The sequence below is a fragment of the Anabrus simplex genome, chromosome 1 (genome assembly GCF_040414725.1).
Source record: "Anabrus simplex isolate iqAnaSimp1 chromosome 1, ASM4041472v1, whole genome shotgun sequence".
NCBI classification, from domain to species: domain Eukaryota; kingdom Metazoa; phylum Arthropoda; class Insecta; order Orthoptera; family Tettigoniidae; genus Anabrus; species Anabrus simplex.
Genome location: NC_090265.1, coordinates 1706354885 through 1706375787, shown reverse-complemented (window position 1 = coordinate 1706375787; position 20903 = coordinate 1706354885). Strand labels below are relative to the sequence as shown.

Genomic DNA, 20903 nt, shown 5'->3' with positions numbered 1-20903 from the left:
CTATACAAGTTCCTCCAAAATGACAGATTCAGGGGTAGGCAATAAAACACAAACTAAATACTGAACAACTTAGGAACAACAGTATCAATTCTGCCTATCAAGTACTATTGGTTGATATACTTCCAAATGAATACCCAGAAGATATTGAGCAGCACTGGTCGTTATTAACAGCTATTATAGCAGCTGGAAAAGAAGCAGTTGGTTTTAATAAGAGGAAACATCAGGACTGGTTTGACGAGAACGACACAGAAATATGTGACCTAATTGATGAAAAGCGGAAAGCCTACAATGCTTGGCAGAATGATCCAAATTCATTTCCCAAGAAACAGAGATATCAACAATTCAAAACGTCCAGAAGAGATGTAGGATGATCAAAAATAACCGGTGGATAGACAAACCAATGGAAATAGAGAATTTAATCGCCTCAAACAACACTAGTGCCTTCTTCAGTGCTACCAAAGCTATTTATGGTCCCTCCACCAAAGGTCTTAATTGTCTAAAATCCAAAGACGGTACTGAAGTTCTTAAAGACCCTGACTCGATAGCTTCCCGTTGGAAAGAACATTTTCAAGACCTCCTGAACAGAAACTTGCATGTCAAGGAAGATGTGTTTGCTGATGTTCCACAACAGCCAATTCAGATCACTCAGGTGAAGTCCCTCCTATTCAAGAAATCGAGAAGGCCATTCAACAGCTCAAGAATAAAAAGGCACCCGGACAAGATGGAATTCCAGCCGAGCTTTTCAAGGAGGGTGGTCCTTTGCTAATTCAGCATACACACATGTTGATTGTGAAACTATGGAACATGGGAACAATCCCTGCTAATCTATGTGATGCTTCCATCATCACTTTCTTCAAGAAAGGGGACAAAACTCTGTGTAACAATTATCGAGGAATATCATTATTCTCTGTTGCGGGAAAAATTCTTGCTAGAGTATTGTCTAATCGTCTACTGCCATTGACTGAAATGTGTCTACCAGAAACTTAGTGTGGTTTCAGGCCAAACAGAAGTACAAGTGATATGATTTTCAGTGCAAGACAAATGCAGGAAAAGTCTAGAGAGCAAAACCAACCCTTGTACATTGCTTTTATAGATCTTGTCAAGGCGTTTGATTCTGTTAATCGAGAAGCTCTATGGAGAATTCTAGCTCTGACTGGATGTCCAAACAAATACATACAGAAACTTAGACTGCTGCACGATGGCATGTTTGCTACTGTTCATTCTAATACAAGACCAGGAGACCCTTTCCGTATTTCTACCGGAGTCAAGCAAGGTTGTGTAATTGCTCCAACATTGTTCTCACTATTTGTTGGAACTATACTACACCTTGTGGATGATAAACTGCCATCAGGTGTAAAACTTTTGAATAGAACTGATGGAAATCTGTTTAATATTAACAGACTGTGAGCTAAGACCAAGGTATCCTCAGTGTCAGTAATACAGCTTCAGTACACAGATGACAATGTTATTTTAGCCAACACAGAGGAAGATCTGCAATCAATCCTCAATGCTTTTAATCAAGCATATGACAGTATCGGACTGGAAATGAATATTAATAAGACTAAGATCCTTTACAAGCCGGCACCAAATTCCAATAAGAGAACTCCGGCTATTACAATCAATGGCCAGTCTCTGCAGAACATAAATTATTTTCCTTACCTTGGAAGCCATCTCTCAACATGTGCAAACATTGATGCAGAAATATAATATCGTTTAAGATGTGCCAGTGTGGCTTTCAGTCATCTCCTAAGAAGAGTGTTTGACAATCATGATATCAGTGTGAGAACCAAACTGTACGTTTACAATGCTGTTGTAATTCCTACTCTTATCTCTGGTTGCAAAACCTGGACAACTTACAGGAGAAACTTAAAACGCCTGGAAAAATACCATCAACGATGCTTGCAGAGAATACTGAAAGTTAAATGGCAAGATCGTCGAACGAACATTAGTATCCTTGAGGAAGCCAACACTACAAGCATGGAGGCAAAGATAGTCAGGCAGCAGCTACGCTGGGCTGGGCTGTCATATCGTCCGCATGCCAGATACACGCCTTCCAAAGAAAATCATGTACTCCCAACTAAAGAATGGCCAGCGTAACCATGGAGGGCAGCTTAAACAATATAAGGATGTTCTAAAGTGTAATTTCAAAAGGTGTCATATTGATATGGTCAACTGGGAAACTACAGTCGAGGATAGGCCCAAATGGCATAGCATTGTATACAATGGAGTTGAACATCTACAAAAAGATAAGAGAAGAAGCTGAGAGGAGGAACCGCAGGAAAGAACAAGGGAATGTGAGGGATGGTGTTCTTGCACAATCATCTGCTGCAATAACTAGTGTGTGCTGTCACTGGAATAAAATCCGTGCATCCAGAATCGGACTGTTCAGCCATATGAGATGACACAATTAATATGTCCAAATGGCATTGTATTTATTTACTATATATTCGTTGATGAATAAATGCCTATAATGATGATATGATGGACAGCAGGGGTCTAAGTGTTGAATATTTGACAGTTTCTAGTTCTAGGGTTAACAAGAATAAAAACTCATTAGCTAATATTTCTGCATGGATTACAAAAATATTGAATACATTTCTTGACGCTTATTGTGAAGAGTTTCTTATGAGAATTCACAATGGTTAATGGCATACTTTACTAATAATATTCCACATAGGTTTCCCATTTTCACTTCCAAGCAAATGCCAGGACAGTTTCTATTCACAGATCACAGCCAATTCCTTCCATCTTTTTAGCCTATTTCATTCACCATCATTGATTTTATCCTCAGTAGCTCCTCAACTGAGGTTGGCATCAGGAAGGGCATCTGGCCATACATCAAGCCATGGAAATTAAACTCTACTATTAAAGTTCCATCTGTGGTTCAGAGATATGAGTGTCAGCCTTCGGATCCCAAGATCATAGATTCAAACCTGGCAAAGGTAGTTGGATTTTGAAGGGCGAAAAATTCAATTTGGCACTCCATGTTGTGCGATGTTAGAATTTAAAAGATCTCCATCACTACTACAATGTCCGGCTCCATGGCTAAATGGTTAGTGTGCTGGCCTTTGGTCACAGGGGTCCCGGGTTCGATTCCCGGCAGGGTCGGGAATTTTAACCATCGTTGGTTAATTTCGCTGGCACGGAGGCTGGGTGTATGTGTCGTCTTCATCACAATGCGCAGGTCACCTACGGCCGTCAAATCAAAAGACCTGCACCTGGCGATCCGAACATGACCTCAGACACTTCAGGCACTAAAAGCCATACGCCATTTCATTTCACTACTACAATCACTCGCTACTGAATAGGACAATCGCCCAGGTGGCAGATTCCCTGTCTGTTGTTTTTCTAGCCTTTTCTTAGATGATTGCAAAGAAAATGGAAATTTATTGAACATCTCCCTTGGTAAGTTATTCCAATCCCTAACTCCCCTTCCTACAAACAAATATTTCTCCCAATTTGCCCTCTTGAATTCCAACTTTATCTTCATATTATGATCTTTCCTACTTTTAAAGCCGGGCTGAGAGGTTCAGACGGCTGAGGTGCTGGCCTGCTGACCCCAACTTGGCAGGTTCGAACCTGGCTCAGTCCGGTGGTATTTGAAGGTGCTCAAATACGTCAGCCTCGTGTCGGTAGATTTACTGGCACGTAAATGAACTTCTGCGGGGCTAAATTCCGGCACCTCGACATCTCCAAAAACCGTAAAAGTAGTTAGTGGGACATTAAGAAAATAACATTCCTACTTTTAAAGACACCACTCAAATTTATTCGTCTACTAATGCCATTTCACGCCATCTCTCCACTGACAGCTCGGAACAAAGTCTCTCATAGTGCATTGGCACTGCCGGTGGCTCCAAGTAGCCTGCGCATTGGCCTCCACGGTATGCACTAGCCATCCGTCTTGGTGGGTGTGCTATTTACCAACTGATGAGCCCAACTTAGGACATGGGGGCGAAATGCAGGCAACCAGGAATGAGTTAGCTGGAAAATTTATAATGTCCAATAACGGACCATTTATATTGGTATTACATATTTACTCATTCGGGACAAATATTTCAGGTTCCCTATGGGAATCAACATCTATAACATACCATTTAGTCGAGCAGCTCGTCTCCTTTCTCCCAAGTCTTCCCAGCCCAAGCTTTGCAACATTTTTGCAACGCTACTCTTTTGTCGGAAATCACCCAGAACAATTGAGCTGCTTTTCTTTGGATTTTTTCGAGTTCTTGAATCAAGTAATCCTGGTGAAGGTTCCATACACTGGAATCATACTCTAGTTGGGGTCTTACCAGAAACTTATATGCCCTCTCCTTTACATCCTTACTATAACCCCTCATTACCATGTGCAGAGATCTGTACCCTTTATTTACAATTCCATTAATGTGATTACCCCAATGAAGATCTTTCCTCATATTTACACCTAGGTACTTACAATGATCCCCAAAAGGAACATTCACCCCATCAATGCAGTAATTAATATTGAGAGGACTTTTCCTATTTGTGAAACTCAAACCTGACTTTTAACCCCGTTTATCATAATACCATTATCTACTGTCCATGTCACAACATTATCGAAGTCATTTTGCAGTTTCTCACAATCTTGGCAGCACACTGGGTGTTCTTCCAAAATATTAGTTAAAACTCAGGTAAGGATGGTTTAAAATGTGGTGGTAATTATTGTTTTAAGAGGAAGTACAACTCGGCAACCATCCTTTATATAACACTAATCAGAGAGAAATGGAAGGGATTCAACACTTCTAAAAATGAAGGTATTGTCCATAGAAAGACAAGGGCCATGAACGGCGTGAAAATGAAAGACTCCCTAGGCCTCGAATGCTCTGATACCACCAGGGTCAGGAAAAAACAAGAGTTGATCAAGAGAGGTCGGATAGGACAGACGAAAATTGGGAGCCTGGCATAAGACTTGCCTACGGACCCCATGGTCACCAACCCACACCCCAAGCTGAGAGGCCCATGGGGCCCCTTTTAATCACCTCTTATGATAGGCAAGGGATACTGTAATCGTATTCTACCGCCCCTACCCACAGGAGGTGATTGCTAAAGAGATCCAGTTTAGTCTGCCATTATTATTATTATTATTATTATTATTATTATTATTATTATTGAGTGCACTGCTCTTTTAAGAATACCACAATCACTACTAAGCAAGTGGTGTTGCATTTGTTGATGGAAAGAGGACTGTACACACATCGTGATATGACTGGTACTTAGCAGCAATACAAATCCCAAAACTGTTCTGGGATTGTCAGAGCAACATCTGCAACTCACCACATTACATGAGCATCCTTATCAGGTGTTGGGTTTTGCTCCAACTGGTGGTTCATGAGATCAGCAACTGTCTTCCATCCTGGCACAGAAGAACTTATTCTTGAGGCATCTCGATCCAGCATCGATTGATGTGTTAAGTACATGTCTTGTATTTGAGAAAATGTAACTTCAGGAACACAGCCCTGGAACAAAGAGTAATCAAGAATATCAAAACTGATGTACTGATCATGTCGGCATAGAAAGACAGAAACACAGTCACAGATCAGTGCGAGAACAGGGAGCGATAAAACATAAGTACTATCTCCTGATCTTCATCGACTGCCATATTAAAAAAAGATAGGCTCTCTCCTTATTCTTCGAAACCCATTTCTCCTCAGCTTCCAACAAGCCCATTTCTGCTTCCCCGCTTCATCACGTGGGCCAAGCTTTAACACTAATTGATCTTGACAGATCTCCAGTCTTGATGTAAAAATGTGCGGCATTAGAAGAAAGATGAATTCATACAGAAGATTTTGTTTCGTTACAGTGGAAGCCATTTATTTCAGTTTTAACTCAGTCAATTTATAAGTGAGAGGTTCTTCAGTCTGTTGAAACTAATTCCGGATAAAATAAATGTAGAAAATACCTGAAAAAAAAATAAAACATTTAATAACAGATTATAATTGTAATTCTGTTTTATATGTAAATTTCTGTAGGTCCAGGAAAATATAACTAACAAACATGTTAATTAAACCTCATTTGTGCATAACCCGTTTATACTTAATTTGGTGTTACAGTATTAAATTTCGTTAAATGAAGTTTATTTGTACATAACAAAGTTAAAATAATGTTGCCGACGTATGTGTTTCCTCTGATCAAAACACAGGCAGAAAGAAAAGGCCTATTGTGTTAGAAGACAAAACAGGAAAACTCACAATAAACATGTGACACGTTAGAGTCAGCTGGCAGGGAAAGTGTGTTTTCAAAGCTTATCGTAGGATCAATTTTCTGCTTTGTTTTTCTTCTGGTTTATTGTACTTATATCGATACGACGGTTACTTCCCTGATTCCATTATACACTGGACTTCTTTATATATATGTCTAGGCATATTCTTTTAAGACCGCTTGCTAATAATGAACTTACAGTGTTATGACCATCCTCTTTGGTTATGACTCTAAACATGAAGTAACTCTCCCTGAGGGCAGCTCCCAAGCACATGTGGTAGGGTTTTGTACTCAGTGCAGTGCCTGCAAGTGGCCTGCACTAATGGAATGTCAAGGCAGAGTGCGCAGAGGGCTGACCATTGCAATTTTAGCATATCTCTCCATTCCGAGGATGACAGCCTGTTGGAATTCACCACCCCTGAGTTGGCAGATAATACTTCTGCAAATAAGAGAATTCTTCTCACTTTGTGTGGGTAGTTCCTCCAAGCATGAAATTCCTTTAATTGAAGAAGCTCTCAGATTTTCTCAACACTCTTGTATCTGCCATCATTACTGATCTGCAACTCTGAGAAGCAATGATTACTGATGGCATTATAATCTCCGATAGCATTAATACGAGGATCGTTCCTTATATCAAGGTTACAAATTATATTTTATTCTTGGTCCCAAGTTGTGTGAAATGTAGAAAGGCCTTTATACAGGGTGCAATAATAAGGCAGGACAAACTTTCAGGAAACATTCCTCACATGTAGAAGAAGAAAATATTTTTTACGGACCAGGGTATGGGAAGGCTTTATTTCCATGTTAGAACATATTTTCTACAAGTCTACATTAATCATGGGGAACACAAAGGAATAGAACATACCAGCATAACAAATGAAACTCTTTCTTGCACAAAATGTTCGAACTGCCCTCCGTTAGCATTGATACATGCATCAACCCGCCATCGAAATTGAATTCTGCATGAGTAACAGTTAGCTAAATGTTGAACTGGAAACAAATAAAGACTACCATCGAAATATCTTCAACCAGATGTTCCATGAACACAAGACAGTTTAAGCCAGAACTAAGAACTTTTTAAGTTCCAAGTGCTGCTTGCCATGTGTACGTTACATTTCAAGGTAATGTCTTGCAACCCATTGATGTGTTTCCATGCAATCGGCTTTAGGTACATAAATTTTTATTACGATGATTGTTATCAGATTCGCCTTGATGTGATTTTCAACAAGAACTGATGATGACTCCAAGAGAGTCGAAACCGGTCTTCTTATAATTTAAAATAGTTTAAAATGTGTTGAATGGTGGAACATCCCTCAAACTCTATCTTACCAGATAGTAAGGTAAAGAAACAGAAATGGATGACAAATTCTATTTTGGAAGTCATGGAAGAACGAAGGAAATTAAAAAACAATAGAACTCAGTATCTTAAAATACAATGTCAATTTAAGGAGGAGATTAGGATAGCCAAAGAAAACTGGATGAGAGAAAAATTCCAAGAAATAGAAAATCTTGCTCAGAAACATGACAATTTTAATATGCATAAAATTGTGAAAGATGTAACTGGTCGAAATAGAAAGAAAAGACCTATTGTTTTAGAAGACAAAACAGGAAAATCCAGGCTAAGTGGCACAGACGGTGAGGTGCTGGCCTTCTGACCCCCAACTTAGCAGGTTCGATCCTGGCTCAGTCTGGTGGTATTTGAAGGTGCTAAAAACATCAGCCTCGTGCCGGTAGATTTACTGGCACGTAAAAGAACTCCTGCGGGACTGAATTCCGGCACATCGGTGTCTCCGAAAACAGTAAAAGTAGTTAGTGGGACGTAAAGCAAATAACATTCAAAACAGGAAAACTCACAATAAACATCCGTGACAAACTAGAAGTATGGAAAGAATAGATCCAAGATCTCTTCAGAAAGGTTGTGGGACCTGATTAAATTCTGACTGAGATCATGAAACTGATGAAGATAGTGTTGCTAAAATTGTAAAACTTTTCAATGATATAATTATATGATAATGGAGACATTCCTGAAGATTGGCTGATATCAACTTACATACCCCTACCTAAGAAGTTATTTTCCAAATGATGAAATGACTATTGACTTATCAGTTTAAGGAACCATCTGCCAAAAACTTTTTTGAGCATAGTTCACAGTACAATAAGACAGAAATGCAAAGAAAACATTGAAAAAACACAGTCTGGATGTAGAAATGGTTTTGGAACCCACAAAGCTCTTTTCGGGTGAACAGACCTTCTATAAAAATGTCAAGAACAACAAGAACAACAGAAAGATGCCTATGTCTGCTTCATAAATCATGAAAAAGCATTTGACAGAATCAGACATGAGGAACTCATGAAAGTGAGCTGTGATTAATATAGACAAAGGAGTGACCAATCACCTGGATATTCGTCAAGGAGTCCAGCAAGGATGTGTCTTGTCCCTTTTACTGTTCACCCTATAATCCGATGCTATTTTCCAGAAAATGGAAGTGGGAGTGTCAATGGAAAAATAATAAACACACTAGAATATACAGAAGATAAGTTATCCTTTAGTGAGAATATTGAAAGCTTACAGTTATTTCTATACTAGCTGAATGACACTGGTGAAGAAATGAGCTTAAACAGAATTATCAAGTACTACGAATTTTCCATAGTTTCTACGATTTTCTCTCATATGTTATGACAATACAGAAGCAGTACTCATTATTACGGATTTCACAAAATCAAAATGATCTTTATAAATTCTCCATTTCTCCTGTGAACATGAAAAAAAGTTTTACATGTTGGAGACTTGGAGACGTTGAAGACATGAAAAAATGAAAAAGCGACATTTGCACTTTTAACAGGTGTGGCAACATCTTGTAAATTCCCAGAATATGTGCTCGGTTTCTGTTCATATGTGACTTCATAATGAGTTGCCTGTGCTGATTATTACTTCCATTGCATGCTTTTGCTGCAAATTTATGTCATGTAATACAAGCATTTAATTCGGTAATGTTAAGAACAACACAATATAAAATAATAAGTTGTGTAGATGTAAGAACAATGAAAAGCCAAGTTACTGTGAAGAAAGACAATCTGCAGCGATTAGTATTACCGAAAGCACTACACAGAAGAGTTTTCATGCCTACAGCCAATGAAAATTTCACCAAAACGTGTGCTCTATGGAACATGCAAATGTGATTTTTTAAATTAAACATGGAGAACACAATGACTGTCCATGCTATGAGAAATTTTAAAAAAACCTCAAGAGTATAGATGCATCGAAGGGTCATGCAAGATGTTCTCGTTTCTTTTTACGACAAAAAGTGACAGTAATAGTGTTATACAGACTGAATGATTTTTCACACTTTTTTGGTTTAACACGACCTCCTCTTATCTGCAGAAGACCATGCCACTATGGACAACCACCCTTGAAGGTTGGCATCTCTGGGCTTAAATATAAAAACAAACCTAATGATTTTCAGCAACGTTAAGAACTCCTAGTTTAAAACTTAAACAGCATTCAATTCAACAAATAAGTAAGTTTAAGTACCTTGGTTACTGGATTAATGACACCTTAGATCCTAATTTGGATATCAAGACCAGTGTAGAAATACCGGCAGCTCAAACCACATTTAACAGAACACAATCTTTGTTATGTACTGTAATAATTCTCTCAATTTACAACTCTGACAGCCCATGGTAAAATGCTATGTGTGATCCTCCCTGCTGCATGGTGTTGAGCCATGGACTCTGAAACAGCACACAGTTAAGAAGTTGGAAGCCTCTGAAATATGGCTACACAGAAGAACGTTAAGTCTCCCGGTTTCAACATGTAAGCAACAAACAGGTTTTACAATGGACACACAGTAAAAGAGAACTACTGGTTAATATCAAAAGCAGAAAGAGAGCCATATACTTTGTGGCCAAAAATACAAGGTTTTGCAACTTATTATAAAGGGCAAATTGGAAGGGCAAAGGGGAAGAGGGAGAAGATGAACATTTTGCCTTAGCAATATTCAGGCTTAACACTGAAGTGGTATAAAGAGCACTGAACAAGTGTACTGTGTTGCAGAAGACCGAAAAACATTAGCTATGGTGATCGCCAACATCTGGGAGACTGGGCATGTGGCACATAGCACAAAAAATACATTTTATTGCTATCATAATATTAACTACCATACGTTACCTTAACAATGTAAGGAAAAGCAGAATGTGGCTGATAATGCCTTGGGTTATCAGTCTCTGAGAGATCCAAAATACTGCGAACTTCTTCACATGGCCAGCAATTAATGTCAACAGCTCGGAAGTACGGGTTTTCCACCAAGCATAACTCGTCATACCACACTGGAACAATTAGTTACAGACGTCAACCAAGATCAATTGCTGGGTTTCAGCCTTTTAGCAAAATAATATAACAATAATACAGTGGATTAACCAGCCTTGGGTTAACCGGCCAACCTGGTGAATAATAATGTCGCTTTTGGTTTCCCACGGTCACGAGTACCTCAACTGCCTTCTACCCTGCCCTACTTATGGACAAGATGCAACTTATTTCATTATGAGTCGGGAAAAGTATGGTAAAATGATCTCTTCTTTCTAATCCCTTACCTTACTTTCCCAGCTGATTACCAACTGTTGCCTACCCATTAAAAAAAAAAAAAAAAAACACATGGTGTTACATCCCCAATGGGTTTTGACCTACCAAGTCACCAACGCTCAGCCTGAAGGCCCGCAAATCACAAGGTGATACATGGTCAGCACGACAAATCCTCTCAGTAGTTATTCTTGGCTTTCATTTTTTTCTTGCTAGGGGCTTTACGTCACATCGACACAGATAGGTCTTATGGCGACGATGGGATAGGAAAGGCCTAGGAGTTGGAAGGAAGCGGCCGTGGCCTTAATTAAGGTACAGCCCCAGCATTTGCCTGGTGTGAAAATAGGAAACCATGGAAAACCATTTTCGGGGCTGCCATCAGTGGGATTCGAACCTATTATCTCCCGGATGCAAGCTCACAGACGCGCACCTCTACCCGCACGGCCAACTCGCCCGGTTCTTGGCTTTCTACACTGGGGTCATCTCACTGTCAGATATCAGCTCAACTTTTCCCCACACAGGCTGAGTGGACCTTGACAATTGGCTGGGAATTGAAGGCTCAGCCTCCAGAAAACAGGCAGACTCGCTGCCCCTCGCTATCGGGCCTGGTTTCTAAACATTCCACTGTGTGTATATCAATTACTAGTCGGGGCATGTCCTGGATAGTGATAAAACCCATTAGTAACACATCAGAGGTTCATAGAGCCTGTTGAATGGAGTGCGTTCCCGTGTAACTGAGACACTGTTCCATGTCAGACCACTGGCTGACAGTAAGATTTCTAAGAATCAGATTCCTTGCAGAGTGAAAACTGTATACCTTTACCCTTTTGTTTAACTTACATGTTTACAACATGTCTGTGAGTTCAAAGATAACAAACAAGCTTTACCTTATAAAATAGATGGAGATGACTGTTGATGTAATGGGTCATAGCAACTAGGTTATCTGCAAAATTCCTTAACCACCGTTTCATTAAATTCACAACATAAATCTCTGGAACATTAACAACAAAGTTACATATGCTAGCAATAGAATAAGTAAATGAGAGCTATAGGGAATAATTAACAATGGGAAAAATATAAGTGACCTCAGTAAACTATTTTTCTGGAAATAATTTCTGAGCACAATAGGCTGTTAAATAATAAATATGTACCATTTTCTTCCTTGTAAAATTAGCTACACAGCAATATAATCGGAATCATGACTAACAGCAAAATATTCAGTCATAGGCCCTACTATACCTGTAATAGACGGAAATCTCCTCACGATGGGTAATGCCATCCACCGAAGCAACTTCATAGAAGGATATATTAGTTCTTGTATGTTTCGTACAACAAAATTGTACGATGGTTTATGGAAGAACAAAAGTAAATACACACAAACTATCACAAACAACATCAAACATATTATTTTGATTATACGTAGCCATAGACTTCGCACTAACTTAGACCGACAATTTGTCTCAGATTGTGTATTTTTATACTGGGGTAATTTTGCCAAATGATCAAAAGAATCCTGAATAATTTTATCTATTTCATTGTTTTTCAAATTCCACTCCAACCCTAACCTTCTAAGTGTTCCCACTTCGCGAACATAATTATCTAAAATATCTCCTCTCGACATTTTGGACGGCATTGTGAGATCTCGCTTAACACTCGTTAATTTCAGTGAGGTCAGAGTTGCATACTTGTCTCTTCTACATCACTTAAGAAATTACCGAGCTCCCACACACAAAGTTTTGTTTACATGTTTACAACATGTTCCCGACAGGCAACAAACGAGGTACGCCTCTTTCCACTGCCTAAGCGATTCCTCGCTATATCGTGCTATTTCATAACATGGAAACTTTGTTGGTAGCAGTGCATTATGCGGGAAAATTGAACGCTATTCGTCCTGCCCATCAATCAATTACTGCTGATCTGCATTTAAAGCAGACGTCCAGGTGTCACAATCCATATCTGTTGTTTTCCTAGCCTTTTCTTAAATGATTTCAAAGAAATTGGAAATTCGCCGAGGTGTCACATTCCCTAGCTGTTGTCTTTCTAGCCTTTTCTTAAATGATTTCAAAGAAATTGGAAATTTATTGAACATCTCCCTTGGTAAGTTATTCCAATCCCTAACTCCCCTTCCTATAAACGAATATTTGCCCCAATTTGTCCTCTTGAATTCCAACTTTATCTTCATATTAGCCGAAGTACCTGTGCTTCACTATGGAATTCTACATTGCATACAGAATACTAGGCTCGGTAGTGTACACGCTGTGAGTAAGATGGTGTTACATTGCATAGCTCTTAACGTTACCCCAAAAACGCGACGGGGAAGTCACCAAATGTCTTTTCTCGTGTGAAGACTGGATTAGGGAATTTTTATTGTAATGACGGGCCCTCTTGCCTATCATCAGTCACAGTCAAGTTAGGGAATTTTCATTTTAACGACAGACTCACTCTCCACCTGCCTTTTTACATCCTCAGAAAGACCGTCTTAGTGGTTGGAATGTCGCGATTAAAAGCAATGCTACCGGGCGAGTTAGCCGTGCGGTTAGGAGCGCGCAGCTGTGAGCTCGCATCCGGGAGATGGTGGGTTCGAACCTCGCTGTCGGCAGCCATGAAGATGGTTTTCCGTGGTTTCCCATTTTCACACCAGGCAAATGCTGGGGCTGTACCTTAATTAAGGCCACGGCCGCTTCCTTCCCATTCCTAGGCCTTTCCTGTCCCATCCTCGCCATAAGACCTATCTGTGTCGGTGCGACGTAAAGCAAAAAAAAAATGCTATCATATGAAATACTCGATCAAATGAAAAATCACACATTTTCTCACTTTTAACGAACAGTACTATATATGAAATACTCGATCAAATGAAAAACCACACATTTTCTCACTTTCAACGAACAGTACTACGCTGCCGATCTTACAGTCCAAATTTCCAGAACTGGAATGACCAAGCCGCAGATATCCGTGAACACTCCTCTCCCATTATTCCATTAAGTGTGTACACTGCTCATTCCAATCAGTGCCTCAGAGTAGGGATCAAATAGCTGGAATACACTGACTGAGCAAATTTCGTGGGATAGCGGGGCACTGATGCACAGGTGTGTTGTCTGCGCACCACACGCCCCCTGTGCCAGCGGCAGTTGTATAGGAGACATTGTGAGCAGTGGCTATGCATGTGACAGGTGTAACATGCAACGTCGTCGTGAGCTGACACCGTTCGAACGGGGTATGGTGGTCGGTGCCCGACGGATGGGAAGTGCGATTTCGGAAGTGGTGCAGGAATTTGGCTTCACACGATCAACCGTGTCCAGGGTGTATCGTGAATGGTTGAATACGGGTGTCACCGCCCACAACAGACGAACGACAGGCCGTCCAGCCACCCTCGATGACCGTGACCGGCGACATCTGAGACGGATTGTCAATAGTGACAGACGGGCAACCGTGCAACAAATCGCGGCTCAGTTCAACACAGGCCATGCTAGAGACGTTTCCCAGTGGACAATCCGTAGGAACATGGGTTTTATGGGGTATGGGAACCGGCGCCGCACACGGGTGCCACTGTTAATCCAACGTCATCGGCCACAACGACGCGCATTTGTCACCAGTCACCAGGGATGGACACTGGAACAATGGCGTAACGTGATATGGTTGGACGAATCACGATTTTTTTCAACTGCACCATGCCGATGGGAGGCACCGTGTATGGCGCAGACCACATGAAGCGATGGATCCCGCCTGCCTCGAAGGTGTGGTCCAGGGCGCTGATGTCTCTGTTATGGTCTGGGGTGCATTTTCCTGGTATGGAATGGGCCCCCTAGTTGTTCTGGAAGAGACTTTGAATGGTACGCGGTATGTTGAGCTGCTCGGACACCATCTCCACCCATTTTTGGCCTTCCAGCGCCAAGACGGTTCTGCGGTGTTTCTAGATGATAACGCGCCGCCACATCGCTCCCACGTCGCCCGGGAATGGTACCAGGAACATGCAGCGGAGGTCCAACGACTGCCATGGCCACCCAGGAGCCCCGATATGAACCCTATCGAGCATATCTGGGATGTCCTGGAACGCAGGCTCCTTGCCATGGATCCTGCACCCACGAACAGACCAGCATTGGCGGCCGCTCTGCAAACGATTTGGTGTCCGCTGCGTCCAGAGGACTACCAGGGACTTGTCGACTCACTTCCACGGCGTCTCCCTGCAGTTCGCAGGGCCAGAGGAGACCCCACACGCTATTAGGTGACTATTCCATGACATTTGCTAAGTCAGTGTACTATGATGAACCAGTGTGTTACATACCGGCAGTATCAGAAAATGTATGAACCAGAGAAATGGCATGCTAAAGAAGAAAGTTATCCAACTCCCCAGCTACTGTATTTCCCGCCAATATTGAGGCAGGCTGTTATACTCGGTACGCAGCAGTAATACCATGTATCGGAGATGAGAGGCAGCATAAGAGACAAAGAACATCACAACAAACAATGGTCAATATAATGTTATTGTTGATCAATTTTATGAGCTTTCGATATTGTAGGCCTTCACATTTAGTTTTTTTTATATTTGCTTCGCACCGACACAGATATGTCTTATGGCGACGATGAGATGGGAAAGGCCTAGGGATGGGAAGGAAGCGGCCGTGGCCTTAATTAAGGTACAGCCACAGCATTTGACTGGTGTGAAAATGGGAAACCAAGGAAAACCATCTTCAGGGCTGCCGACAGTGGGGTTCGAATCCACTATCTCTCGATTACTGGATACTGGCTGCACTTAAGCGATTGCAGCTATCGAGCTCTGAAATACCACTCTTACCATAATTGGTACGGTAAAACTGAATAAAAAATGAATGATCGGAAATTGTTAAATCCACAGCTTGTTTCCAGTCATTCGACCGGGTCAGGAATGGAATGAATGAAGCCCCCATCTAGCGGCGAGGATTGGAAATGTGCCGGGTGCCGAAGCCTGTCGCACTACTCTGGGGCAATGATTAATGAATGATTAATGAAATGAAAGGTTAATGGAGAGTGTTGCTGGAATGAAAGATGACAGGAAAACCGGAGTACCCCGAGAAAAGCCTGTCCTGCCTCCGCTTTGTCCAGCACAAATCTCACATGGAGTGACCGGGATTTGAACCACGGTATTTAGCGGTGAGAGGCCGGCGCGCTGCCGCCTGAGCCACGGAGGCTTCTAATCGGAAATTGTATTCTCTATAAATTAAATTTTAGTTTCCTACCCCTAAACTAACATTTAATCTAGCGTGAATACAATTATATATAGTCTAGACTGTAATTTCTTATACCCCGACACTACATACCGATTTTCATTAATTCTGTTTACCCATTTTCTCGTGGCTCGGCGTTGATAATTATGGATTTAGCAAAAAAAAAAAAAAAAAAAAAAAGTCATGAATATCTCTGTTATTATAGGTGGTATGGTAAAAATGTATAAGACATAAATTATCGGAAATTTAATTCTATATAACTTTAGTTATGTAGTATTTCGATAAGACCACTAATAACATAAATATTTGGGCATTACATTTTAAGATTTCCCCTAAACTACCATTTCATTCTGCGTGAATAAAATGATTTATATCCTAGATTGTAGTGGCTCATTCCCCGACTTTACATACCGATTAAATTCTCTTCAGCCGTTTTCTAGTGATGCGCGTACATACCTACCTACCTACCTACCTACCTAACTACATACATACATACATACATACATACATACATACATAAATACGTACAGACAGACAGACAGACAGACAGACAGACAGACAGACAGACAGACAGACAGACAGACAGACAGACAGACAGACAGACAGACAGACAGACAGACAGACAGACAGACAGACAGACAGACAGACAGACATTACGGAATATTAAAATGTACATTTCCTTGTTACTGTGGACGCGACCGATACAGAAATATCATTCTTTTTAAATTCTGAGCAATGTACAGACAAAACTCTTATCTATATATATAAAATAGCTTGTCCTGACTGACTGACTGACTGACTGATTCATCATCGCCGAGCCAAAACTACTGGACATAAAGAAATGAAATTTTGGGGATATATTCACATTATGATTTAGGTGCTCGCTAAGAGAGGATTTTTGGATATTCCTTCGGTAAGGGGGTGAAAAGGGGGGTGAAATTTTAAAATGAGTGTATCTATATCTCAAAACTTTAAACGTACTTTTGATCTCTTTTAAAAATAAAGAAACACGTATTTTTTTGTTTTTGGAAAATCCAATTAATGGGAGGGTGAAAAGGGGGTGAATTTTTAAAATGAGTGTATCTATATCTCAAAACTTTTAAAGTTTATAGATGTAAAAATTGGTATTTAGAATCTCCTTTAAAAATAAAGAAACACGTATTCTTTTGTTTTCGGAAAATCGCAATAGGAGGAGTGAAAAGGGGTGAAAATGGGTTGAATGCCTTTAATGAGGCTACTTATATCTCAGAAACTGAAGATATTACAGACCTGAAAATTGGTGTTTGGGATCTCCTTTAAAAATAAAGGAGCACTTATTTTTTTTGTTTCTGGAAAACCCAATTAAGGGGGGTGAAAAGGGGGGGTAATATTTTAAAATGAGTGTATCTATATCTCAAAACTTTTAAAGGTTATAGATGTAGAAATTGGTATTTAGAATCTCCTTTAAGAATAAAGAAACACGTATTTTTTGTTTTCGGAAAATCGCAATAGGAGGAGTGAAAAGGGGTGAAAAATGGGTTGAATGCCTTTAATGAGGCTACTTATATTTCAGAACCTGAAGATATTACAGACCTGAAAATTGGTGTTTGGGATCTCCTTTAAAAATAAAGAAACACGTATTTTTTTGTTTGTGGAAAATCCAATTAATGGGGGGGGGGTGAAAAGGGGGTGATTTTTTAAAATGAGTGTATCTATATCTCAAAACTTTTAAAGTTTATAGATGTAAAAATTGGTATTTAGAATCTCCTTTAAAAATAAAGAAACACGCATTCTTTTGATTTCGGAAAATCCCAATAGGAAGGGTGTAAAAGGGTGAAAAATGGGTTGAATGCCTTTAATGAGGCTACTTATATTTCAGAACCTGAAGATATTACAGACCTGAAAATTGGTATTTTGGATCTACTTTAAAAGTAAAGAAACACGTATATTTTTTCGTTTTTGGAAAATCCAAATATTGGGGGGTGAAATGGGGGGGGGGTGAATTTTTTAAAATGAGTGCGTCTACATCTTAAAACTTTAAAATTTACAGATGTAAAAATTGGTAGTTAGAATCTCCTCTAAAAATAAAGGAACACGTATTTTTTTGTTTCCTGTAAATCCTAATAGGAGGGGTGTAAAAGGGGTGAAAAATGGGTTGAATGCCTTTAATGGGGATACATATATATCAGAAACGAAAGATATTGCAGAACTGAAGATTTGTATATGGGATCTCCTTTAAAAATAGAGAAACACGTAATTCTTAGTTTTTAGGAAATCCAATTAATGGCGGTTAAACGGGAGTGACAAATTGGGGTGAATTTTTTTGAAAGACTATATCTACAGAATATCTTGGAAACGTAAAATGTTACAGACGTAAAAAGTGGGTGTTTGGAATCTCCTGTAAATGTAAATAAACATAGGTGATTTGTTTTTGGAAACTCTACTTAAGGGGAACTCAAAAGGGGTGAAATTATAAAATGAGAATTTTTACAGTATATCTAAAAAACTTAACATGTTACAGAAGTGAAGAATGGTATTTTTTATCTCTATTAAACATAAAGAAACGTGTGTTTTTAGTTTTCGGAAATACCTCTTGGGTGGAGGGGGGTGGTAAAAGTGACTGAAAATGGTGTTGAATTCTTTTAACTAGGCTACTGATATCACAAAAATGAAGACGTTACAGACGTGAAATTTGATATTTGCAATCTGCTTTAAAAGTAAAGAAACACGTATTCTGGGAAAATCCAATGAAGTAGGGGGGGGGGGGGGGAAGAATTGAAAAATTAATTGGCTTAATTGTATGAGAATACATACATCTAATAAAAACTAAAGTTGTTACAGACGTGAAAATTCGTATTTGGATCTCCTTTAAAAACAAAGAAAAGCGCGTTTTGGTGGGGAAACCATCTTGGAGGGCGGGAGTGTAAAGGAGTTGAATTCCTTTCATGAGGACACATAAATCAAAAACTGAAGAAGTTAGAGTCGTGATCATTGGTATTTAAGATGATCATTTACTATTAAAGAAACAAGTATTTTTTGCGGGAAAATTCACTTAGGGGGGGGGGGGAGTATTGTGATATGAAGTGCAGAAAGTAAATTATTTTTATTGGGATACTTATATCTCAAAACTGAAGGTAATAGACGTGAACATTGGTGTTTGGAATCTCCCTTAAACATAAAGAAACAAGCATTCTTTTAATTTGGGGGGGGGGGGGGTAAATAAACTTAACGGCGGTGGGGTGTAGAAGTAGGTGAGACCAATTGATTTTAGCTGTTATTAATGTACTTATAAGGATCCTCCGTTGCTCAGGCGGCAGCGCGCCAGCCTCTCACAGCTGGGTTGCGTGGTTCAAATCCCGGTCACTCCATGTGACATTCGTGCTGGACAAAACGATGGCGGGACAGGTTTTTCTCCGGATACTCCTGTTTTCCCTGTCATCAGCCATTCCAGCAACACATAATAGTAATAATAATAATAATAATAATAATATTCCGGACCGTCGTCAAATGTGCGGACCGCGCTGGAAACGGCTCCTGGACGGGTAATGACTAAGAATGCAGTCCGGCCGCGGGTTCAGTGCCGCCAAGGCACCCAATATGACACCACGCCGGATCTCCTGAAGGATTATATCCATATTAAAAATGATTATAGGAAAAGATGGCAAAGATTTACGGACCCATCTGACCGGGAGGAATGCCTGAGCCTAGCCCGGGAAGTACGAAATCGATTGCTGGAAAGGAAGATTGAAAAATGGGAGGAAACGTGCCGTAAAATAATAGAAAACCAGTCAGATCGGGAATTTTGGTGGATTCTCGCAGAAAACGAGTCAGATCGCGAATTTTGTCGGATTATATATCTAAAACAATAAGCATTCAATTGTAAATTTCAGTATGATACCGTAGCGAAGCACGGGTATCTTGCTAGTCTATATATATATAAAATAACTTGTCCTGACTGACTGACTGACTGACTGACTGACTGACTGACTGACTGATTCATCATCGCCGAGCCAAAACTACTGGACATAAAGAGATGAAATTTTGGGAATATATTCATATTAAGACGTAGGTGCTCGCTAAGAGAGGATTTTTGGATATTCCTTCGCTAAGGGGGTGAAAACGGGGGTGAAATTTTAAAATGAGTTGCTCTATATCTCAAAACTTTAAAAGTTTACAGATGTAAAAATTGGTATTTAGAATCTTCTTTAAAAATAAGGAAACATGTATTGTTTTGTTTTCAGAAAATCCCAATAGAAGGGGTGAAAAAGGGTGAAAATTGGGAAAAATGGGTTGAATGCCTTTAATCAGGATACCGGTACCTATATCTCAGAAACTGAAGATATTACAGACCTGAAAATTGGTACTTTTGATCTCTTTTAAAAATAAAGAAACACGTATTTTTTTGTTTTTGGAAAATCCAATTAATGGGAGGGTGAAAAGGGGGTGAATTTTTAAAATGAAGGAATCTATATCTCCAAACTTTTAAAGTTTGCAGATGTAAAAATTGGTATTTAGAACCTTCATTAAAAATAAAGGAACACGTATTCTTTTGTTTTCGGAAAATCGCAATAGGAGGAGTGAAAAGGGGCTAAAAAGTGGTTGAATGCCTTTAATGAGGCTACTTATATATCAGAAACTGAAGATATTACAGACCTGAAAATTGGGGTTTGGGATCTCCGTTAAAAATAAAGAAACACGTATTTTTTTGTTTCTGGAAAATCCAATTTAGGGGGGGGTGTGTGTGAAAAGGGAGTAATATTTTAAAATGAGTGTATCTATCTCAAAATTTTTAAAGGCTATATATGTGAAAATTGGTATATAGAATCTCCTTTAAAAATAAATAAACACACGTATTTTTTCGTTTTTGGAAAATCCAAATATTGGGGGTAAAAAGGGGGGAGGGTAATTTTTTTAAAATGAGTGTGTATACATCT

General features: G+C 39.7%; 1 protein-coding gene across 2 annotated transcripts in view; it reads right to left on the bottom strand.

Moving 5' to 3' along the window:
- The window catches only part of LOC136858697 (uncharacterized), a 78167-nt gene extending 65604 nt beyond the window's left edge, over positions 1-12563 (bottom strand). For both annotated transcript variants that reach the window (XR_010858660.2, XM_067138433.2), the window contains exons 1-3: positions 12029-12563; positions 10382-10539; positions 5290-5471 (exon numbers count right to left, since the gene is read on the bottom strand). Coding sequence is in view for 1 of the 2 variants with exons in the window: in XM_067138433.2 (XP_066994534.2) it covers positions 5290-5471; positions 10382-10539; positions 12029-12422 (734 nt within the window). In the remaining variant the exon portion in view is untranslated. The remainder of the gene's footprint in view (positions 1-5289; positions 5472-10381; positions 10540-12028) is intronic.
- Between the last annotated feature and the right edge of the window lie 8340 nt (positions 12564-20903).